This window comes from Eretmochelys imbricata, chromosome 6, assembly GCF_965152235.1.
Source record: "Eretmochelys imbricata isolate rEreImb1 chromosome 6, rEreImb1.hap1, whole genome shotgun sequence".
In the NCBI taxonomy this organism is placed as follows: Eukaryota; Metazoa; Chordata; order Testudines; family Cheloniidae; genus Eretmochelys; species Eretmochelys imbricata.
In genome coordinates, this window is record NC_135577.1 from 42593750 (window position 1) to 42617949 (window position 24200).

Consider the following 24200-nt stretch of genomic DNA (forward strand, 5'->3'; position numbering starts at 1 on the left):
GCAACGCCAGCTACAACAGTGCAATGTGAAAACCTGTTCTCACTTTCAGGTGACATTGTATATAAGAATTGGGCAGCATTATCTTCTGTAAATGTAAACAAGCTTGTTTATCTTAGTGACTGGTTGAACAAGAAGTAGGACTGAGTGGACTTGTAGGCTCTAAAGTTTTACGTTTTGTTTCTGAGTGCAGTTATGTAAAAAAAATTCTACATTTGTAAGTTGCACTTTCATTATATTGCACTTTCATGATGTAGAGATTTCATTACAGTACTTGTATGAGATGAATTGAAAAATACTGTTTCTTTTGTTTATCTTTTTACAATGCAAATATTTGTAATCAAAAATAAAGTGAGCACTGTACACTTTGTATACTGTGTTGTAATTGAAATAAAAATATTTGAAAATGTAGAAAAAAATCCAAAAATATTTATAATATTCTATATTCTAATATAATGGTATTCTACTATTGTTTAACAGTGCAATTAAAACTGCGATTAATTGTGACTAATTGTTTTAATCTAGTTAATTTGTTTTGCTTGAGTTAACTGCAGTTAATTGATGGCCCTAATTACCATTACTATTTATTATCAGGTGTATATTATTCCAAGGGTAGGAATTTCAAAAGGGCCTAAATGTCTAAGAATCATGAATCCTATAAGAGTTGTGCTCGTAAGTTCAAGCACTTCTGAAAATTCCACCCCAAAAAGCTTAGTAGGCCCTTCACAGTTACGTAAAACGGTAGATCCCTGCTCCAAAGAACTGGCCCTGTGTCTGCAATGAGCTCTACATGGGCCTAAATAATCAAGGTACAAACAGAAAGAGGTGGGGGAGAGGGCAACAACTTGAGATTTCAGGAGGAAATTTTTCAACGGCACAAAAGGGAGGTAGACACCCAACTCCTATTGAAGTTCCATGAAAGTTGAGCACCTAACTTCCCTTTGTACCTTTGAAAATCTCCCCCTACAAGTTAATTATTTAGCTCTGTATGTAACTTCTGCATTATATTTATGTAGTTCCAGGCCTACTTTACTGCTTTTATCCTTTCCTAATTTCGCATTCTTGACCAATAATCTTCCTTACCGTCTCCATCCCCATGCAAGCCCTCACCTTGCCCAGATGTTGTGACTATAACTTCCACCTTTACACTCTTCCCTCAGACAATCAATACCACCCTCCCTTCTCTCTTAAAAAAAGATAAAGTTCAATGAAAGCTGATAATAAAGAGTTGATTATATGATAGATATCACTTAGCTGGCATCATGTGTGAGTAACGGGAAAAGGGGCTGGTGGACCATCAGCCATTTTTTACTAGGCATTCCTTTGAGCTGCCATTTTTTTCCTTTTTCTTGTTAGTAAAACTCAACTGATGGAATTTAGAAACTTGATAAGAAATGGCAGCATGCCCAATACGAAGTCAGCTGCTTTTAATGAGAGGCCTCATATATGCTAGCATGCTGCTTGCAGAATTAATAGATGGGAAAGAAATAGGATGAGCCCCATTCACAAAGATACTGTGTTAGAATAGGAAATCATAAAAATAAATACATAAAACACCAAAAATAAATACATAAAAGAGGGAAAACTAGACAAGGGAAAGCAACACCAAATGCAAATCACTACATAGAAAACATGAAAAAAGATTTTAAAATAGGAAAATGTCTACTCTTGTTTTTAAATTATACAGTAATCAAAAATACTTCTAGTTACAGTGATCTGCTGTTGAAAATAAATATAAAAATGAGTTAAAACAGTTCAGTGCTGCACTAAACAAAAGTGACTGTGGGTACAATTTTCAAAAATATTTATGTTAAGAAGTTATGTTCTTCCTGTGGGATAAACAAGCAGTATTGTATTTTCACAACATATTCATTCTTTTTATTGGTGTTGGAAAACTACCACTACCTGTGAATAACGAGGCTGTAAATACATAAAGGGGCTTTTGTTATATCATACAATAAGAGTATATTGTGGTGTCCTGTAGGCTTCCAGATGCAATTGCTTGTGTTGGCCTTAATGGTATGGGACCTGGTCGTGGGAGACACTCTGCCACCTGTGCATTGTTGCAGCAGCAAAAAGATAAGCTCATGCTCTCATTTCCTAGGATTCTCACTCCACAGCTGCTAGCAGAGCTTTTTCTGATGAGTTTTGGAGATTCATTCTCCACAGTAGTCCACCACACCTAGAGTTTGAGCTTCAGGCTTCATCATACATTTCTTTTTGTTTTTTGGGGGTTTTTTTGCCTTGCCTTTGAGCATTATTTTAGTTCGTTTAATTGTGTTGAGCCATTAATTTGGATCATTGTATATTTAGCACTTGGTCTCTGCCACAGGGAAGTCACAGAAGCAGTAGTCTTAGAATCAGAACCATAGGGTTAGACGGGACTGTCAAGGTCATCTAGTCTAACCCCCTACTAAGATGCAGGATTTGTTGTGTCTAAACCATCCAAGACACATGGCTATCCAGCTTCCTTTCGAAAATCTCCAGTGAAAGAGCTTCCATTACCTCCCTAAGCCATCTGTTCCATTGTCCTACAGTTCTTACAGTTAGGAAGTTTTTCCTGAGATTTAATCTAAACCTGCTATGTTGTAGTTTGAACCCATTGCCTTTTGTCCTGCCCTCTGTGGCAAGGGAGAACAACTTTCCTCCATCTTTTAATGGCAGCCTTACAAGTATTTGAAGACCGCTATCATGTCCCCCCTTAATCTCCTCTTTTCCAAACTAAACATACCTAGTTCCTTCAGCCTTTGCTCATATTGCTTGCATTCCATCCGTCTGATCATCTTTGTTACTCACCTCTGGATCCTTTTCAGTTTTGCTACATCCTTTCCATACACCGGTGACCAAAACTGGACACAGTACTCCAGTTGAGGCCTAACCAGGGCTGAGCAGCATGGTACTATCACCTCCCATGACTTGCACATTATGCCTCTGTTAATGCAACCTAAAATTACATTTGCTATTTTGGCAACAGCATCACATTGTTGACTCATGTTGAGGTTATGATCCACCACAACTCCCAGATCCTTCTCAGCAGTGCTGCTGCCAAGCCAGTTATTCCCCCATTGTGTATTTGTGCATTTGTTTTTCTCTCCCTAAGTGTATCACCTTACATTTGTCTTTGCTGAACTTCATTTTGTTATCTATAGCCCAATTCTCCAATTTATCAAGATCTCTCTGAATTTTAGCTCTATCCCCAAAAGTGTTTGCAACCCCCTTTAGTTTTGTGTCATCTGCACATCTGATCAGTATGCTCTTTATTCCTACATCCAGGTTATTAATAAAGTTGTTAAATAACAATGGACCAAAGATGATCCCAGTGGAACCCCACTTGAATACTCCTTCCAATCTGACATCATTCCATTAATAGTTACTCCTTGTTTGCAGTTATTTAACCAATTATGTATCCACTTAATGGTAGTTCTGCCCAGCCTGCATTTCTCCAGTTTAATTAGCACCATCATTTGCTGATATTTTGAAATGTATGTAGTTTTAAATCTTTTCATTTTTTTTCTTCATTTTTTGCACCTACTACATTTGACAGGGCAATAAGCTCCAACTACATGTCTAAAATAAAAAACATTATGTTGCAGAACCTAGTATCAAAAGGTTTTTTGAAGAATCATTGTTGTCAGCTTTTGTGGGATTAAAGTCAAATTCTTACCTTTTTCAATTAACATAGGGCAGTGGGATTATGAAATACCGTGACAGTATTGTACATTCAGATGCTTTCACATTTTAACTTACAATATATACTCATTCATAAGCCTAATTTTTTTTAGTAAAAAAGGGAAGCATCAGAGAAGGGGGTCGGCTTATGAACGGGTATAGAGAGGGGGAGGTGGGACACAGCTCCTCCCCCCAACAGAGGGAGCAAGGAGAGGCAGCACACCCAGCAGAGCCAGAAGGGAAGAGGCGGGGTTAGAGTCTCTCCGCTTCTGGCCCCTGCTCTCCCCCCACCCAGCCTCCAAAGCAGCTGCAGCTCCAGGGCTGGTAGGCTGCAGCCGTGCCGCTCGGCCCCGCCCACCAGAGCAGGCTAGTGGCCCCAGCACCCGGCCTGGCAGAGCATGCTGCAGCCAGGCCACCTGGCCCAGCCCGCTGGAACATGCTGCAGCAACACCACCCGGTCTGGCCCGCCGGAGCAGGCTGTGGCCGCGCTGCCCAGCCTTCTGGAGTAGCTCCAGCCAGGCCAGAGACATCCTCCCTTGGCCCTCCCCAGATAAGGTGGGAAGGGATGGGATGGGGAAAGTGTGGGGGGTCCCGGGCTAGGGGTGGGTTCATGTGGGTGGTGGTCACAAGGGTTACTCCCCTGTCCCCCAGCTTCTTCCCTCCCCAAATTTCCCCACCAGTTGCTGTCCCAGCCCATCAGGGTAAGCAGCTGGCACGCTGGGACACTTTGTTTACTTAGGTTTACTTCTGAGCCTGCTTCCATGCCTGCTTGAGGTAAACTAACCACCTCACCCCGCGAGCCAGCGGCTTATCCTGATGGTCCAGGAGCCAAAGTTTGCCGACCCCTGAATTATAGGGTCATAAAAATTTTCCATTTTTACTTATCCATTTTGGGGGGGTCGGCTTATAAATGAACCATCTTATGATCAAGTATATACGGTAATTAGCCACGCCATACCCTGAGTTATGGCACCAAAGTGCCATTTGAACATTTAAAAGCTGCCATTTCATACTATAAATAACCACTGCTATCACAGGAAGGTCGTCAACAAATAAATCCATGTTTTTAACTTCCTTACTGTTAAAAAAGGAGGTTTTTAAAACCATGTATACCTAACATTACAAAAATATCACATTATGAAAAGCAAAAATGTAATTAAGAGATTAATGTGCAATTTTATTCTCCTGTGAATTCAAAAGACCAAAAAGGTATCAGTCTAAGCATAAAAATGGATTGTTTCTAGCTTGCTGTTATTACACAAAATCTCAGTGTTGTATGTCAGTTAAGGTTGCTCTGTACATTATGGGTGAAATTGTTGTTCACTGAAGTCATTGGGGCCAAGATTTTGCCCAATATACCTAACACAGAACCTAAAAAGCAAGGAAATGAAAAGTTAAGGCTACCAGTAGTATACTTGCTATACTCCCAAACCAAGACGTACATACCTCATCTGATGAAGTGAGCTGTAGCTCACGAAAGCTTATGCTCAAATAAATTGGTTAGTCTCTAAGGTGCCACAAGTACTCCTTTTCTTTTTGCGAATACAGACTAACACGGCTGTTACTCTGATACCTCAACAGTGGCACAATTTTCATACACCACAGAAAATATACCACAACCGTAACTGTGCCCCAGTAGGGATGTCAGCCATCCAGCACCACCTTCCCCAAATTGCACCCTGTCACCTCCACTACAAACAGACTGGACTTCTCCATGCATACCCCAATTACACCATTATTTTTGCACAGTTCTGTAGAATTTCACTTGGGTCTGGGGAAGGTGTGTTGGAATGCTGGCATCAGTACTGGGGCAGAGTTAAGGTTGTGTTACATTATCTGATGTGTGTAGTGGTTGAATTACTAGTGAGGTGCGAGAAAATAGGGCATGTACTACGGGTAATCTTAACTTTTATTTTCCTTGTTTTAAGTTTTGTGGTAGATATGTATAGAAGAACCTTAACATTGCATTGTGTGTCTGCTTTTTTGTGTATTAAATTTCCAGGTTTTTTTAGATAAGATGTTCAATGAGTTGGGCTGCTGCTATGTCAAAGAACATGGTTGAGCTAGTTTAGAAGCTCTGCTCCTGAGCTCTATTCCTGAACTAGCTGAACAGTTTTATAGAGATGTTGGTCTTTGAAAAACCAGCAGCTACTTTGTCAAAGATCCTCACTGTCATGAAACTGTATAGCTTTGTTCCTTAACTCCATCTGAACAATTTCATGGATTTCCTGGTCTTTGGTAAACTAACTACTACTTTGTCAAAGATCTTTTCTCTGATGCAGCACTAAGCCCATGGTCTTGCAAAATCCATTCCTGATGCCACCAGTTTTATAAGCAGGAAACATTGGTGAGGGCATATATCAAAACACAGTTTTGTGTCCCTCTTGTAATCTGTTCAGAAAGTTTTCTTTCCATATACCACATCAGAGAATGAGAGTCACCGACAGAACATTTTCCTCTATATGGCAATCACAGCACAGAAGGAATCAGTTTTGACAAAGAATGCTATGTTTCTTTGCAAGGCCAATAAGGTAATAACTTTTATTGGACCAACTTTTGTTGGGGAAAGAGACATGCTCTGTTGAGCTGAAAAGCTTGTCTCTTTCACCAACAGAAGTTGGTCCAATAAAAGTTATTACCTCACCCACATTGTCTCACTCATATACTGGGATCAACGCAATGACAACACCGCAAACAATTGTTTTTAATCCATCTGCTGTCTCTCATCTAATACATATATTTGTAAGCTCTTTGGGGCAGGGAGCATCTTTTTTTGTCTTGTGTTTGTACAGTGCTAGCACAAAGGCATGCTGGTCCATGATTAGGACTCCTAGGTGCTCTGGTAATACAAATAATAAATAGATAATGAATCAAATAATTACATAACCCCAGAGGGCCCATGAGACTCTCACTGCACTGTATACGCAGTTTGGCCTTTTGTACAGTTTGTAGTTTTTAAGATAAAGGGGCCCAATTAATCATGAGACTGAGCATGTGAACCTTTGGGGGCCAATTTTCAATTGATTTGAACTTTGAAACTAAGTATCTAATTTTCTGGAAACTTCTCCAAAAAATTCTATCTTTTCTCAGATTATATGCTGAAATTTGGAGCAAAGATACTATGTTTTTCATATCAAACGAACAGGCTGAACTCCCACTGCAAGTGCAAAACAGAACACAACCTTAATTACAACATCACAATGGGTCTGCCATAATATTCAAGTAGAGTATATTTAAACTAGTGGTGAACAATTCCTAAGAGTTTCCTAAAGCAATGGGAGAAATCCCGAAGGTCCTTATCTGCTTGTACTTAACCTATCCTTGTGAGACCTTGCACGCTTGCTTTGTCCTCAAATAGCAGTGCTTCAGATTTTCAGATCACTTTTGCTCCTTTCCTATATATATAATGCCCTTTATAATCACCACTTTCCCCCATCCTGCTGTTCTTTCTATTATGTGTCACGCTGCTATTATTACCATTGTGCCACATTCCTGTGTGCTGCAAATGTTAGCTATTTAAGCTTTCATTAGTCGTTATAAGTAATGAACAGTTTATCTTAATACGTTTATCTTAATATTCTTCATATCCAGTATGTGAACATAAGGGTAAAATAAATGTGTTGTACAGTCTAAATTAAACTACAGTAGAACCTCAGAGTTACAAACACCTCGGAAATGGAGATTGTTCGTAACTCTGAACGAAGTGTTATGGTTGTTCTTTCAGAAGTTTACAGCTGAATATTTGACATAAACAGCTTTGAAAATTTACCATGGAGAAGAAAAATGCTTCATTTAACCATCTTAATTTAAATAAAATAAGCACAGAAAGTTTGCTCACCTTTTCAAATCTTTATTTAAACTTTCCCTTTTTCTTAGTAGTTTACATTTAATACAATACTGTGCTGTACAATATTTGTTTTGTTTGTTTGTCTCTTTTTTTGTTCGTTTTTTTTGTCTCTACTGCCTGACTGCATACTTACAGTTCAAAATGAGGTATGTGGTTGACCAGTCAGTTCGTAACTCTGGTGTTCATATCTATGAGGTTCTACTGTGATAAGATGAGAAAAAACTCTTTATCCTAAAGTGTTATAAAGATAAACTTTGTCATTGTTTCTTTCTAAATACAAAGATAAGTACATGGAGAAAGTGAAGATAAAGTCAGAATTATCCCTGATGACTCCAGACAGTTTGAACATGATAGATGATTCTTTGCTCACCAACATCCTCAGAAATCCTATAGAGGTCTGGGTTTCCTGCGGAGAACCTTTTCTACCTTTGGATGGTATGAGTGTGCTGGGTTTCTTTCCCCCTTCTAACTTAGGGCTTACCCACACTGAGCATTAGTGCACAGCAAGCCAGGATGTAAATCTACAGTGCACTAGCCTGCAGTGCTCTAAGTCACCTTGTGGACCCTACAACTGCACTATAAAAGTTCCATAATGTGCTTTGACCTATTGCTATTTCAAACAACAGCTGTAGGTCAAAACCACTATGGAACTTAAGAGTGCAGTAGCACGGTCCACAGAGCTAGTTAGTGTGTGGCAAGCTACGGTGCTGTAGAGTTACATCCTTGTTTGTCATGCACTAAGTCTCCATGTGGGCAAGCCCTTCAAAAGAGAATGAGAATCTAGAGCAAATTCTAAGACACTTTATTTTAGTGAGGAATAAAAATTAAACATCTTATCTGGGAAAAAGTTTGCTGCTATAATTACATCACACTTATATATTTCATTTGCACTCCTCACTTGAGTAAAGTTAATCACATACATAAGTCTTTGTGCAATTGGACACCTAAAGGGAAAGGTATGGCTAGTATATATTACATGTATTATCCAGAAGCTTAAAATCAACCTCCAAATTATACCCACTATGTCAATAAAATGCAAAGTAGATAGTAAGATGTATATGGACTGTTGAGCAATGATTCAAGCATAGTGCTAGGTATTTGTTTCACAACAAGGACTAATTGTCTGAACATTGTCATTTGTAAGAATAAAGCTCTTCTATCAGCAGGAGCATGTTTAAAAAAATGTTAAACCAATCTTCTACTGCTACACGTAAGCATGCTATACTGGAAAAGTAAATGTAGTACAGTACTGTACATGTTAAATCAAAATAAGTCTTTGTGTCTTGCTCTGCAGAAACATTCCTTAAGCTTTATATACTTTCAGAGAGGTGTTTGTTTTTTTGAGGACACATACATTTTAATTACTTGTCTGTAACTGGATCTGTTTAACTCACTAATACCCTCAAGTTCTTTAAAAACTATTTGCTAAAAGAGATCCAATTATACTAATCAGTCAGCCAAAAAAACCTATTAATGCAAACCACTATAAAGAAAAATAACCAGTAGAAATAGTATATATTTCTTTTATTACAGCTTTGCAAAAGGCAGCAAGGCAAGAGAAACAAAACTGGTTAGAGAAGGACAAAATTTTGGCTGATCTAGATGCTATGAAACACAAAATGAGACAGCTGCAAGGTTGGTATCAGTATGCATGTAATTTGGAACTGTTGAGATATTTATGATAACTTTGGTTTCCAAAGTGACTGACTAAATTGTCTGTACAACTTCCAAACTTGTGTGTGCAGACTAACCTTTGGGCGCCCAATACCCTGACCCTGGTCCTGCAATAGGATCCATCCCCATGCCCACATGAAGCCCCATTGGTTTCACTGGGGCTCCATGCAGGTGCTGGGTTTACTCACTCAGATTTGATCGCAAATGTGAAGCTTCATTGGGTATTTGGACGTTGAAAGCCTTTTCTGTGCTGATAAAATTCATTGTGTTAGAAAATGCATTCACTAACATGTTTTAACTGATAGGGTTAAGGGTTTGTGCTGGAAATAGATATTTGGATAATGTTCACAGTAAACTTTATAAATGTGTTAACTGCCTCGAGTTACCTGGCAATCAATTAACTCAAGGTTAAAAGGTTTAGTGTAGACATACCCTCAGTGTGGAGAAGGACAATAATGTTTAAAAACACATTAGCTGGTTGTTGTTAACCCTAGGCACCTTTTGCACTGAAGGCTGAAGGGAGGATGGTATAGCAGTAACTGGATATACCAGTTCTAAGCCTCCTGTGGACCCCATCTCAGCAAAACAGTGTGAAGGATTTTAGAGCCAAACAAAGACTCTGGCCATGTAGGTCAAAAGCTACTGTGCTTTACTTCAGCTTCCTGTAGGAAACCAAAAAGGCCCATGGTTGTCATAAGAACATAAGAATAACTATATAGAGTCAGACCAATTGTCCATCTAGCCCAGTATCCTGTTTTCCAGCAGAAGCCAGTGCCAGATGCTTCAGAGGTAATGAACAGAACAGGGCAATTATTGAGTGACCCACCCCCTATTGTCCAGACCCAGCTTTTGACAGTCAGAAGTTTAGGGATGCCCAGAGCATGCAATTGCATCCCTGACCATTTTGGCTAATAGTCATTGATGGACCTATCCTCGTGAACTTACTTAATTCTTTTTTGAATCCAGTTATATTTTGGCCTTCGCATCTCCTGGCAACAAGTTCCACAGGTTGACTGTGCATTGGCTGAAGGAGTACTTCCTTGTGTTTGTTTTAAACCTGCTGCCTGTTAATTTCTTTGGGTGATCCATGGTTTTTGTGTTATGTGAAGGGCTAAATAATACTTCCTTCTTCACTTTCTCCACACCAGTCATGATTTTATAGACCTCTATCATATCCCCCTTAATAATCTCTTATTGAGGGAGAACAAAACATAGGTTACAGACTGAAAGAAAATGAAATTGATGCTCCGAGTTATAAATTTTATCTAATATTTATCTGGACTGTGGTGTTCACATTAGGCTTTTACTTGGTCTGCATAGATATGTCTGTACTGATCGTTGCCTGGCCTTGCTTGCTATATGTACTGTTTGTTTTCACAAATTATACTTAGTATTTTAGGACTAATAGCTTAAAAAGTTCTGTGACCAGATGTAAGAAAAAAATAAAATAAACTCATCAAAGTAAGAAAACATGGTTTTACAAGAGTTATTTTGAAATTTCTCTGCCTCAGGGCGACGAGTAACAGCCTTTAAGCCATCCACCTTCGTGCCCACAAAAAGCACAGTTCAGCCTATAGTAGTAGAAGGAGGCTGGACTGAAGAAACCCAAGAAGAGATGAAACTCATGGAAAATATACAACACACCGAGGTATAAAATACAATCTGTATCAATATTTCAAAATTAAAAACAACATTCATGTTGTTGAGGAATTTTATCAAAAGGTTAGATTTTACACTAGTCCTATGATACATTGATTATGTGACTCAGTACATCCTATATATTTCATTATCTGAAAATGCATTCACAGGCTGCCAAATACACACACAAGGTTTTCAAACAGTATTTGGGATAAAATACAACATGGTTATACAAAAGATAGATTATACCAGACCAACCTGGCCTCCTTCTTTGAGAAGATAACTGATTTTTTAGATTTAGTAGATCTAATCTACATGGATTTCAGCAAGACATTTGATATAGTTCCACATGGAAATTATTAGATAAATTGGAGAAGATGGGGATTAATATGAAATTTGAAAGGTGGATAAGGAACTGATTAAAAGGGAGACTACAATGAGTCAGACTGAAAGGTGAATTTTCAGGCGGAGGAAGGTTACTACTGGTGCTCCTGAGGGATCGGTCTTGGGAGCAGTCTTATTTAACATTCATGACCTTAGCACACAAAGTGGGAATCTGCTTATAAAATTTGTGGATGACACAAAGTTGGAAGGTATTGCAATATGAAGGAGGGCCAGAATAGCATACCAGAGGATCTGGAGTACCTTCAAAACTGGAGGAATAGAAATGGGATGAAATTTAATAGTGCAAGATCATGCACTTAGGGACTAACAACAAGAATTTTTGCTATAAGCTGGGGACCTATCAGTTGGAAGCAACAGAGGAGAAAGTCCTGAGTGTATTGGTTGATCACAGGATGACTATGAGCCACCAATGTGATGTGGCTGTGAAAAAGGCTAATGCAATCCTAGGATGCATCAGGTAAGGTATTTCCAGTAGAGTTAGGGATGTGTTATTGCCATGATACAAGGCAGTGGTGATATCTCATCTCGAATACTGTGTGCAGTTCTGGTTTCCCATGTTTAAGAAAGATAAATTCAAACGGGAACAGGTGCAGAAAAGGGTACTAGGATGATCAGAGGAATGGAAAACGTACTTTGTGAGAGGAGACTCAAGGAGCTAGGCTTGTTTAGTCTAATCAAGTGAGGGCTGAGGGGAGATATGATTGCTCTCTATAAATACATCAGAGGGATAAATACCAGGGATGGAGAGGAGTTATTCAAATTAAGTACCAATGTGGACACAAGACCAAATGGATATAAATTGGCCATCAACAAGTTTAGGCTTGAAATCGGACAAAGGTTTGTAATCATCAGAGGAGTGATGTTCTGGAACAGCTTTCCAAGGGGAGCAGTGACTCCTAGTAGCAAAAAATCCCCAATGGCCAAAGATGGGGCACTAGATGGGGAGGACTATGAGTTACTACAGAGAATTCTTTCCCAGGTGTCTGGCTGGTGGGTCTTTCCAACATGTTCAGGGTTCAACAGACTGCCATATTTGGGGTTGGGATGGAATTTTCTCCCAGGTCAAATTGGCACAGATCCTGGAGGGTTTTTGCCTTTCTCTGTAACATGGGCCATGGATCACTTGCTGGTTTAAACTAGAGTAAATGGTGGATTCTCTGTAACTTGAGGACTTCAGTAACTCACCTAGCAGTTATGGGTCTGTTACAGAAGGGGACAAGTAAGGTTCTGTGCAGGAGGTCAGACTAGATGATCACAATGGTCCCTTCTGGCCTAATGTCTATGTGTCTATGAGACTCAGTGGAGCCCAAGAATTGTCTTAATAAGGAAGATGAAAAAGGCCCTATTGATATGTGTATGAGCAATTATATCCACCATAGTAAAATGGGTTTGATAGTTTCAATGCTAATAATTCCTAAGGCTATATCTCAATATGTGACAAGAGCAAAGAATTAAGTATTAATTTCATTAGAGACCTCCAGAATCAAAAAAGTAGTTTCCATCCATATGGTTAATCAGTCAATATTATAGTATATACCAAAACAGAGGAAAAAAATTAAGATAGGATGTATGTGCAAGAACTTGGAAAACTTCCACTTTTTTCTTTGGGAAATATTTTCATCAAAACTGTCTTGGGCTTTCATGAGCTTTGTACAAATTTGTGAAAAGAAACAATACTATGGCATCAGAGCGTGTTGACATGTTTACGATGTAATTAAGAGATAAAGCACAGTTCATCATAACAAGTCATTTTTCAAAACCAGGTTGGATAAATTATTATTCATAATATGAGTATTTACACCATGTATTACAGATTCACTGTCTTGTATATTTAAGCGAGAGAGAAGCCCAAGTTTATATCACTAAGCGTTATGGCTGAGTATAGGGATACTATATAATCCAATGGTTGTTGTCTCTCAGTATCAGTAATGTGAAGTCCTGATCATAAAATATACATCCTACAACATAGAGTATCTCAATTCCAGTTAGGCAATTTTAGGGCCAGATATTAGTCACAATCTGCTCACAGATTTCCACTGAGTTAAGTATCAATCATTATTCAGTGGGATTGATTGAGATATTCATATAGCCCTCACTATTTATGATATTATTGTACTTAAAAATGGATTATTCTGTTCTTCTCCTACATTTTCTATTTTGCAATACATAAAGTACTATAAAGGGATTGGGCACCTATGTTAACTTCACATTCTCTGAAATCTTTTCATTATAGACACACTTCTCAGAGGTTCAAGCATCACAGTTCAAAAGAAGTTCTCCATTTTCATCTAAAGTGCTGTCATCCAAACACAGATGTCTGTATGATCACCAATCTGCAAAAAGGGTGTGGGCTTACCGGAATGGTTATAAACCCGAGCAAGGAGTTTATGCCTGGGGAAAAACAATTTCAGAGGTGAAGTACAACAGAAGGAATCAGTTTTTTCAAAAGTGCTGCCTATTGCTACAAGATGGCTTAAAGAAGGATTCAAAACCTGTTAAGGAAAACATGGATTTTTAGGGTTGAATAATGTGTTGGAATTACATCAGCAGAAAATCTGGCTTTAGGAGTCAGAGTTTATAATGATTTAGCAAGTTTAATATATATTTAATGCAGAAAAAAGAGAAAACACACTTTTCCCATTATGGCAGATTTTCCTTGGATTCATTTGATTTTTCTCTACAGTGTGTAAGGTGATGCCCCTCAATAAACCAAAACCAACATGATATAACTACCAAAAAAATCTCTTAAACGGAATTTCTGCAGATACCCTTAATAATATAATGGAAACAATTCAGGCAAAAGAATGTGTGATATACTGTGACCCAATGCAGTTGCAATTGATATGGTATATCATCAGATTACCAGGGTAAAAGGTCCTCAGCTTTCTGTTCATGCTTACAATGGCAGAATTTTAAAACTCGGGAGTATATGCTGATTCTTAGATACAGAGTATTTTCTCGTAAACAAATATACAAATGTATTTCTATTCCTTTTCATTATTGTAGGAAATATCATTTGTTAAAGTAAACCTTTGAATAGGATTATCCTACATTTTAATGATTATATGATTTTAGATCATGAGTCAAATTCAGCCATGTGATCCAAGAAGACAGGGCCATGATAAGGGGAAAGTGCATGCCAGCACAAAGCATCTGCAACTCTCACTCTGCCTGAGAGGTCATATCTAGCCAGTACAGCCCTCAAAAGGCCAGAAAGGAAATGTGATCATGCTGGCTGGGGAATGCACCGATTATTTGCATCACCTCATGCACCCAGTGCTAGCAGAGCTCTCATGGAGCCCCAACTGTAAGATAAAGCTGCCCTCTCTCAGCAGACCTTCCGTGGGATTGCAATAGGGTAATCAAGTCAAGTGGTGCAATGGAATGCCTTTTGGCCCCACCCCTGTATGCCAGAGGGGGTAAATCAAGTGAATTGTTAACAAAGTAGCCTTTTTTTTTCTTCATTTTTTGACAACCACTGGTTTTTGCATCCCCATCTGTCCCACTCTGTTTTATTTGCTTATTTCAAGGATCCTCAAAGGAGATTCCTAGCCTTTCTCTTTATAGTATGTGGGCTTCAGAAACATGACAAAAGCACAGGAGCAAAGATGAAGTGGGTTGTGTAGTCATGAGAACGTCAAGATGAAATTTATCTCCTCCAATATTTGCTGAGTTAGTATTGTATATAATACACGTATGTGAGACCCAGGTTATCAAAATCACGCATGCCTATCCTGCCCACAATTTCCCAGCTTCTATTATGGCTTCCTTCGCCTCTCCAATAACTGCTGTCCTCCCCAAGACCTCCAACTGCAGCCACCTGGTCCCTTGAATTATTACAGATGCTCACATCCACACATTGTGTATTGTTGCATAAAGTAGTAGCTCCAAGCCTGGCATTAAAGTAGTTTTTGCCTCCTGCTCTGGCATCAAAGTGACTCAGGGGGACAATCTCCTTCCCATACAAAGGCTGCTCTCATAGCTTCTCCCTCAGTATTGCAGTAACTTTTACCCTCTTCCCCCATGGAGTGTCTCTGGGAGCCAGAGCAGCTCTTGCAGTAGGCTCCAATTAATTCTCTTTCAGATTTGAGAGCAGAGCAGCCACGAATGATTAGATTTTTGTATGTTTTCAACTTCTGTTTGTTTGGAACAATCAGTTTATTATCTTGACTTATTTATTTAAAGGTTGAAGTGTGTAATGCTTACCTAGAAGAATTAGAAATAATATAATAAAACAAGTATTCATTTGTATACACATAGTCATTTATATAAACTTGTGTATGTATTTAAATGTGTGTATGTATATTGAGACACACACACACATTTTAAGGCCTTTTTCCTTGTCTTATTCTGAAACTATACATTGCTCTTAAGACCAAACCACAGATAAAATTCTTGAAATTGCTCAAACACTGAGCTAAAGCATTCCATAAATCCAGAAAGAGCTAAACAGAGAGAGCCAATAGAATTATATTAAACATTCACATGCAGACAAATATATGTAATTTGAAGGTTCATTAATTTTGGTCTTTACTTTTTTGGTGCTTATTTTTAAAATGTCCCAATATAAAGTGATAGTTCTAATAGAATGTCCCTATTGCTTTCTGTTCATATCCTCTTTACAGTGTTATTTCTGTCTCTGCTGCCTTTCTTTGTTTGAACCAAATCCTGACCCCTTTCTCAGGCAAAATTCTCATTAACATTAATGAAAGGTTGGCCTGAATAAGGATTTCAGGTTTGGGATCCAGAGAAGATTCTACAGCAAGAGGTGCTGTAACATCCCTTTCATCATCTGTTTGGTGTTCTTCCACCATGTCTGGTGAATTGTATTTCTGTGTTTATTTTACAGCATAAGTCTATGCATCTGTATGCAGTGCTCAATATCAACACCGTTTTCTCCATTTCAGCTGTTGGATAACTGCACCACCAAGCTAAATATGCAACAGCCTGCCAAAGCTCTGTATACACCGGATGGTGAGCCACTCCAGTCATGGGATGAAATAGAAAGAGACATGCTTCTGTGTGTTTCTGCTGGAAATCCTTTTCTGAGCAGAAAAGGTAATTAATCACAGATTCAAATTTGACCTTCATCAAAGAAGATGCCAAAACTTGCTCTGTGCCACTGTTTGTTATTAGACAGAGAGATTAAATTGAACTGTAACTTAACTGTACATAATGGATGAGATCCTGTCCCTACTGAAGACAAGGGCAAAATTCCCATTGACATAAATGAGGCCAGGATTTTATCCAATGTTTTTAATTTGACACTTTACAAACTACAGTAATTTAAAATAACATTAAAACCAACCAAGTCTTTTTATAATGATTCTCTTTTAACAGACTTATTTTTACATTAATACTTTGCTTTAGCCATTGAACTGCTCTTCAAGCTTTTATGTAATTTTCCTATTTTTCCTTCATGCTTGTTCCTGGTATTACTGGTGTGATAAAATACCCAAATTGCAAACTATCTACGTGTTACCTTTTTTATCAATCCAGCAGTAGGTTTCTAAATTCCAGTAATTCAAAGTATTGTATCACCCTCACCTGGATGATAGCTGCAGATTGGGAGGTGCCTACAGACACTGCAGGGAGTAAGAAGTCTATTGCAGGCAGGGAAGGGGGAACATCAGCTGGGATGGTCAAGCTCCAGGCAATATGTACTGGGAGAGTAGAAATACAGGCCCTCAGGAAGGAAGGCTGGTGCTTAGGTTGGGACTGGGGAAAAATAAATGAATTGTTAGAGAGGACAGACCCTTAGGGAGGAGCTGGTCCTAGCTGAAACTGGGATGAAGACTTTGAAGGTTTGAGTTTACTTTTGAAAGACTTCATGCTGGGTATAATAAATGAGATCCCAGAAGGAGACTGTTTGAATATCTGGCCTGTATGAACTCTTTTAAGGGTGCCTAAGTTAAGGAGAAACTGAGGAAGGCCTCAGTAAACCCATACTTGGCCAAAAGAGGGAGCTACAGGGTAGGTGTTCCCATTCAAAGGTGCACAATCTAGCCCTTTGAAATTGAGAAAAAACAACAGAGAGATTTAATAGTGATATAACTAACAGTAGCTTTCATGAGTATCTTATCCTCATATAAACTGAAGTATGTTCTGTCTAGCTGAAATGAAAGTGGTGATCAATATTTATATTCTGCATTATCAGAAAGCCACATTTCAAAGGACCACTGTATTGACATTGCTTAAAAAGAAACAGTGAATTAGATGGCTGTATAACAATACATACAAACACTATTTTCCTTCTTTTGTTCATTATTGAACATATTAGTCTGAGAAAGCTGAAGTAGCTAGTAAATTCTGACATGTATGTTGCTTCATGTTGATGTGGGCTAGAAGTGTCCTCACCTAATTAAATTAAGCCCTTGTTTTAAGCTATGTTTAGTCCATGTTCTACCATAAGGTTTTACTTTTAGATGGATAGATAGATTAGATACACACACACACACACACACACACACACACACACTTCTTGGCATAAACTACAAAATGATTTCGATTTAGTGAGGTGACCAAAAGAGGTCATGCACTGGCAGCAAAACATTCTAGATGTAGTCTGTATTTCTGTTGTGCAGTTACAATTATTTACTACTATTTCTCATAATTGAGAGATGTAGCACTTCTAAATGCCATGAATGTATTGTCTTTTCACATACTGCTCTACTGTGACACATTGGCTAGAACCGGGTGGGAAAGGAAGCAGGCAGCATGATGATTATAAACATAATACACCGTAATAGATTGTTCGGTATCCCCTTGATCTGCTTTGTACAGAATGATTTAGAACATGGTATTAATAACCAAGAGTCACATGAATAGATTCAAAACTAGTTTTTATTTGGTGCCTTAAATTATAACATTTGATTTCAAAATATTTTAGCCATAAGAAAAGATCATAGTCTTACTTGACATGTGAAACTAAAGAATAATTTCAAAGTAAACCTACATCCAGCGCCACTAATCAAAATCTGAGAAGGTATGTTGGCTATTCCAATGATCCCTATGTTCACTGAGGGGATTTTTTTTCCAGATTGTAGTCCATTATGTGCTCTAACTCAGTTTCAGAACCTTCACCCGCTCTGAATTAACTCTGTCAATGTTTATCCTCAGTGGCCATTGTTGTGCTGCTGATGTTTCAATGAAATGTAGTATGTTCCTGGTACATTATTGTCGTGACTAGGGGAACTGCATTTTGCAGTATATAGTGTGTCACTCAGGTGAGTTCCAGTACATCATATTCCCTGATTCTTCCACTTCTGTCTTGAAATATTTAAATCTCCCTTGTACCAAGCTAAATCTGACTATTATCCCAGTAATTTTTGAAATCCAAAAACTAGATTATCCCCTCCATTTCTGCAAGCTGATGAAACAAAGATCTACCAGATTTCTCTTGGTAGGTGTTGAAAGGAAACACAGTATTGTCCTGAGCTCTCTGAGACTCTATGGAAGCTCTGTGGGGTCAGGACTCCACAAGATTTTGGAGACAAGGATGATGGGAGTAAAGCAGGTGACCAGCCAAATTTCATTCCCTACTGAGGTTTAGGATATTCGATCAGCATTTCTTGTCATTTTCAACATTAACATCCTCAGTGTCCCATGTTAGGCTGTTACTTTATAACTGTGATGAGACTTGGCCAATAGCACTATTGCTCTTATAGGAAGGAATAGGCCCAGCAGAGCTGCAGGGAGGGTCAGGCCTGCATTAAGATGTTTCCATCTCTGGAACTAGGGCTTCTCTTCCTCAAAGATCTTGGGTATCCCTAGGATTAGAATGCCACACTCCCTTTTCTCTTCTCTGTAATGAACAACATGAACTGCGTACGTATCATGAAATCTCTAATCATTTCCTCAAAGGCTCTGTAGTGGGATTTATGGCTCAGAATTCAGGTAATTCACATTAAACGTATTATTGGTATCTTTATTCTCTTATGTAATGATGCCTTTAACATATGTAGTGCTGTATGTGACCGGGCTGGATACAAGCTTCCAAGTATCATAAGTATCAATCATAGCTGTTTTCTACACCTTGATAATATATTTTTGAAAGTACAATTTTAATAATTTGTTTTCTAAAATGTTTCTCACAGCCATCAAGCAGCAGGTGGAAGTTAGAGCTATTTATGCCAGAATCCGAAAGCAGCAAGGTCCGGATGCCACTAATATTGTTGTCTCGCCTTCAGAGAAACTAAAAGGACAGGTTGTATTGTACAAACATGTAGTCATTTTCTACTAACGCTGTAAATGCTGTACAGTTACAAATACATTTTTTAAGTAAATATAACTTTATCATTATGGTACATAAGATGTAACCTTATCACTTACTACATCACCTTACTTTTATTTTAAATAGGGATATTTACCTTATCTTTGAACATTCAAATTGCTGAGGAATTCATTGATGAAAGTGTAAATAATATCAGTAAAATTTACTACATTGCAACCACTTTCCATCATAAAATTGACATGATAGTGTAGCTAATACTGAGAAATTCCTCATCTTATTAAAGAAATATTTTCCCACTTTTCCATTTCTTGAAAACTAACAGTTCCCATAAAAATTATTGGGGAGATTGTAGGTCAAATGTTACCTTTACAAACATAGTCCTGACCATTTCTTCAAGGGCCTGAAATCAACCAAAACCCCATTTCACTAGATCTTTGCCAAGTAGTCTCTGTGTGACTGAGCTCAATAACCCTGATTCAGCTCCATGAAAATGAAAGAGCCCATTTCAACTGAATGCCACATTAATTCTTCCTATCACCCCCTGTTCTAAGTGCCTACGTATGGTCTTTGGTGTTGAGTTCAGGAGACTGGCTGTGCTGAGCATGATTAAGCATTCCCCTGATGTTATTTGTGCTGGGAGAGATCATAAGGACTATTGTTAGCTACTAACTGCTTTTCCATAACAGCTTTTAATATTTTACTTATAATTGGATACAGGCTGTTTTTACTTCAATCAAAGAAGAAAGAACCAAAGAAACAATTTAAAATAAATGTTTAGAGGGATTTGGTGGTTGAATTCTCAAAACCAGATATGAAACTGTAACTGCATAGGAATTTGCATTTTACTAGACATTCTTTTTTTATATATGATTTTCTTTACACTGAAGTGTGCAAATACAGAACCCTAATAAATTAGGATTAGTACTCTGGGGCTAGTTGAACTATTGCTAATGATGTTTTTTCATTCCTCTCCTCGCTTATTTTCTGGTCTCATCTGGAGGTAAATTGCAGCCCAGCTAATTAGGGCCTGATCCAGCGAACAATCTGCACTTAAAACTCCCACTCACTTTAGTGGGAGTTCAGTGTGCAGAATGATGGGTAAACAGTATATATGTAATAGTCTGGCTGAATCCATATCTCAGTCTACCACTCTAAGTGCTAAGGAAGGCTGCCAATTGTTCTATCGCCTCTCCCCTCCCCCCCAGCCTCCAAGAAAGCTGTTGTAATTGCTACAGTGTGACAGGATACTGTCTCCCAGTTACACATTATGAATATCAGCTGGGCTGTGGCAAACAGCTCTCCTCTTCCACCAGCCATAATCAGAAAGAAAATCCAGTCTGTGTGAAAACACTAATGTGTTGGTTCACTTCAGACGTTTTTTCTGGTTTCTATGAGAGGAAAAGTCAGTTTTGCAGGAAATACAACTCGATGTACTGGGCGGGGAGGGGGATAGATAGCTGGTTTGCTGTGGTAAAACCCTGGTAAAAAATTATCTTGAGTTAAATTTTCAGATGCTTAAAAGAATCATCAATTGATTGTCAATATTCATGAAATGAAAATAGGGAGCTTTTGTTCCCAGCTTTACAATGTCCCCAAAATCAATTGGTAAAATTTACTATTTGTCACTAGTAAACAGAAAACATAATGTAATCAGAGTTCAAAATTTAACCAAAAGGATAATATAAAATCACTTTGAATAACAGACTTTAATAAATGAATAGACTCACCCAAAGTTAGTTATAGTAGTTCATAGTTACTGTTGTCAGTGCTTGTCAAGTAAATTCAGTACTTGTTCTTCCAAATGTTTGCTTTTTTAAATTATGGAAATGTTCCATTTGGTTGAAACTTAGGTGGTCCATCTAGTAGTAATTGGCTCCCATATAGCTGCCTGACTACATGATTACGTCAGATGTATTCTACCACTTCACATTTTTAATAAACCTGGTAATGTTCGGTTTTTGTTTTTTATCCATTTGAATCAGCTCCACGTAGGCCACAAATCAGATTTCAATATTTTTGTATGAACAAGAATCATTTTATTATTAAGCTAGGATGGTATCAACATCCCTGAACCTGACAGCTTTCTCTGAAAAATATATTTCCTGCTGCTACAGAAACGTTAAGGTGAACCAAATGTAAATCAGCAGTGACAGACCAATGACCAGACTGTACACTGTATCCTCAAGAGAACTCTGTTTGCCTGCATATCTCATGCTTTTCTTGTCTAAACCACTTTCTTATCCATAATTAACATGAGGACTTGATAGCCCCGAAGTGTTCACTTGCAAGATGTATTCAAGAAAAAGAAAAATACCCTCTTTTGTGACCGCCTGCCCTTCTATGGCCAACCTAAAAATTTGCAGCCGAAGGATCTATACATTTGTCTCTAACTTTTTCATGTACTGTATATGTCTATCTGTCTCAACTTTGAAATTCACTAAAATGTTCGTATTCATACATATAAAAAATAGAAAAAAATCTCTAGGACCTATTTCTTCTCTTACTCTTACTTTACATGGTTGTAATTCTGTAATTCCATTGACATCAATGGAGTTACTCCTTATTTACACTACTGTAAATGGGAGCAAAATTTGCCCATAATTTAAAAGATCATTGTGAAGGTTGGTGTTCAACCTATTTTTCCCCCTTACATCAATTTGTAAAGTCCATGTGATTATTTATAAGGGGAATTACTCTGTTCCTTGAATACCAAAAGTGTTTCAATGCTCTTTTCTGACGATAACAAATCAACATATATCTGTACACTGAAGGAATACCCTTTTGTCATGAAAACATTCCTTATTTAAGCTATAAAGGTATATTTTATTTTAAATATTAATTAATATTTTAGAATTATTTTACATGGTATGAACAATGCCTTGATTGAGAATATGAAAGCATTTAATAATTTCACAACATACTAATGGTGACTATAATTTTCTAATGTAGGCCAAAAGTCCCAGTTCACTTCTGGCTCTTACTACCAGTGCTCATTACCACCTCAACAACTAGGTAAGCTAAGATATTTAGCTGGCTGGCTACCCACCAGCCTGTGGATAGAGCATTCAATGTAATTAGCCACGCCGCTGATAAATGTTTTATATTTTTTTGGCTGAGTATTTGCTACTAGTTGATATTTTCTGAATTCAGGAAGAGCATCATGTAGGATGCACTGGGAAAAATCTTCCCACTTTCCCGACACCTGTGGAAAGCCCCAGGGGCAGCAGAATCAGTCAGTTCTGTTTAAGCACTGGGGAGACAAAATTTCCTAAGCTCGTGCATAGTCTGCAATGATGATGCTGTTTTTAGCATCTTCCACAAAGCAAAGTTTGATGGAGAGGTACAGGGAGAGTAGGGATGAGGCTAGTAGAACAAACTGCCATGTAGATCAACCTCTGCGGTACCCGGTGGAGATAACTCAAAGCAGCTCCAAAGGCTACGACAGTCTTAGAGCATCAGTAGTAGCAATGCCTCAGGCTTCCTTCCACTACATCAATGCTTGGAGGAGGATTGTTTCAACCCAACCCTGTTGGACTCCCCAGCAACAAGTTCTGGTATTTGGGCTCGGAGAAGTGGGGTGATTTGCCCCATACTAACTAAGGCACTGACCCAGGAAAGCACTTATGCATATTTATATTGAGTCTGTGAGTAGTCCCAACTGACATGTACTTAAGTGCTTTGCCAAATCAAGGTCTAAGTGTATTACCAACAAGTGGCATGAGCTGGTAAAAATATTATGATGAGAGGTGAAATGACTGCTGTAATGTCTATGTCTATTATGCAGTTAGGAAAAAGGAAAACATCATCACACATTGACTGAACAAACGTGGTGACCATTTTACAAACCAGGCCTGTGTGTCTGGGAGCTACTCTCTTGCTATAGTTTAAATATATCTCAGACATGCTCAAGTTTTTTCAGTTTCTGCCAGGGGGTGGCCTGTGCTTTTGGGGTGTCAGTCATGAGTTGTATATCTCTAGTATTGATGGCTGTTGACCAGGATGTCTATTTGTGTACAACCACAGTATGAATAATTGGTGCAACACCTCAAGCAAAAGTGGTGAGCATTGGAAAAGCCAGTAGCACGTTAACATAATTGATATTGCTAGCACACAATTAATGTTAATTTCAAATTTCATTAAAAACACAAGAAAAAACCTTTTGCAAAAGGGCAAATTGGTTCCAAGTTATTTGCTGTAAGAAAGAAATAGAACTTGACACTGTCCCTTTCAGCAATAATCTTGCCCTTATTCATCATTATTAAGCTCTGTAATTGGTCAAAATACTATATTAGGTGACTGGAAAAGATTGAAAAGACATATATAGTTTCTTCTTCAAAGATCAAAGAATGAAAAAGCTAGAGTGACCACACCTACAGGAAAAAGGGTATAACACTAAGGAAATGTCAGTTAGAATTTTTACTTATCTTTTCTTTCAAAGACTTGATAAAGATCTTTTGAAAGATAAATACTTTGAAAGATAAAGACTTAAATTACTGAAGAAATAATGAATAAGGTTTAACCTCTTGACTGCTTCCAACTGTCCTAGGTACATACAGAAAATGCAGAACATTATACTATGAAATGTCAGTTTAAAGGGACAGCACCACAATTGCAGTGGATTTTAGCAACGAAGTGTTTAAGTATGCCTTCTATTTGAACAGCTCTTTCTTTTCACATTTCCACCTCCCTTCTTTTTCTGTGATTTATTATTGCCTTTCCCCACATCTATACTGTTTT

At 38.1% G+C, this 24200-nt stretch overlaps 1 protein-coding gene across 1 annotated transcript in view; it reads left to right on the top strand.

Moving 5' to 3' along the window:
* Positions 1 to 24200, top strand: part of DCDC1 (doublecortin domain containing 1) — a 411407-nt gene that overhangs the window by 382497 nt on the left and 4710 nt on the right. Inside the window, 7 exon segments of the mRNA XM_077819961.1 lie at positions 7796 to 7948; positions 9047 to 9148; positions 10699 to 10835; positions 13464 to 13643; positions 16138 to 16288; positions 19327 to 19436; positions 22413 to 22475. Of these exon segments, the coding sequence (XP_077676087.1) occupies positions 7796 to 7948; positions 9047 to 9148; positions 10699 to 10835; positions 13464 to 13643; positions 16138 to 16288; positions 19327 to 19436; positions 22413 to 22475 (896 nt within the window).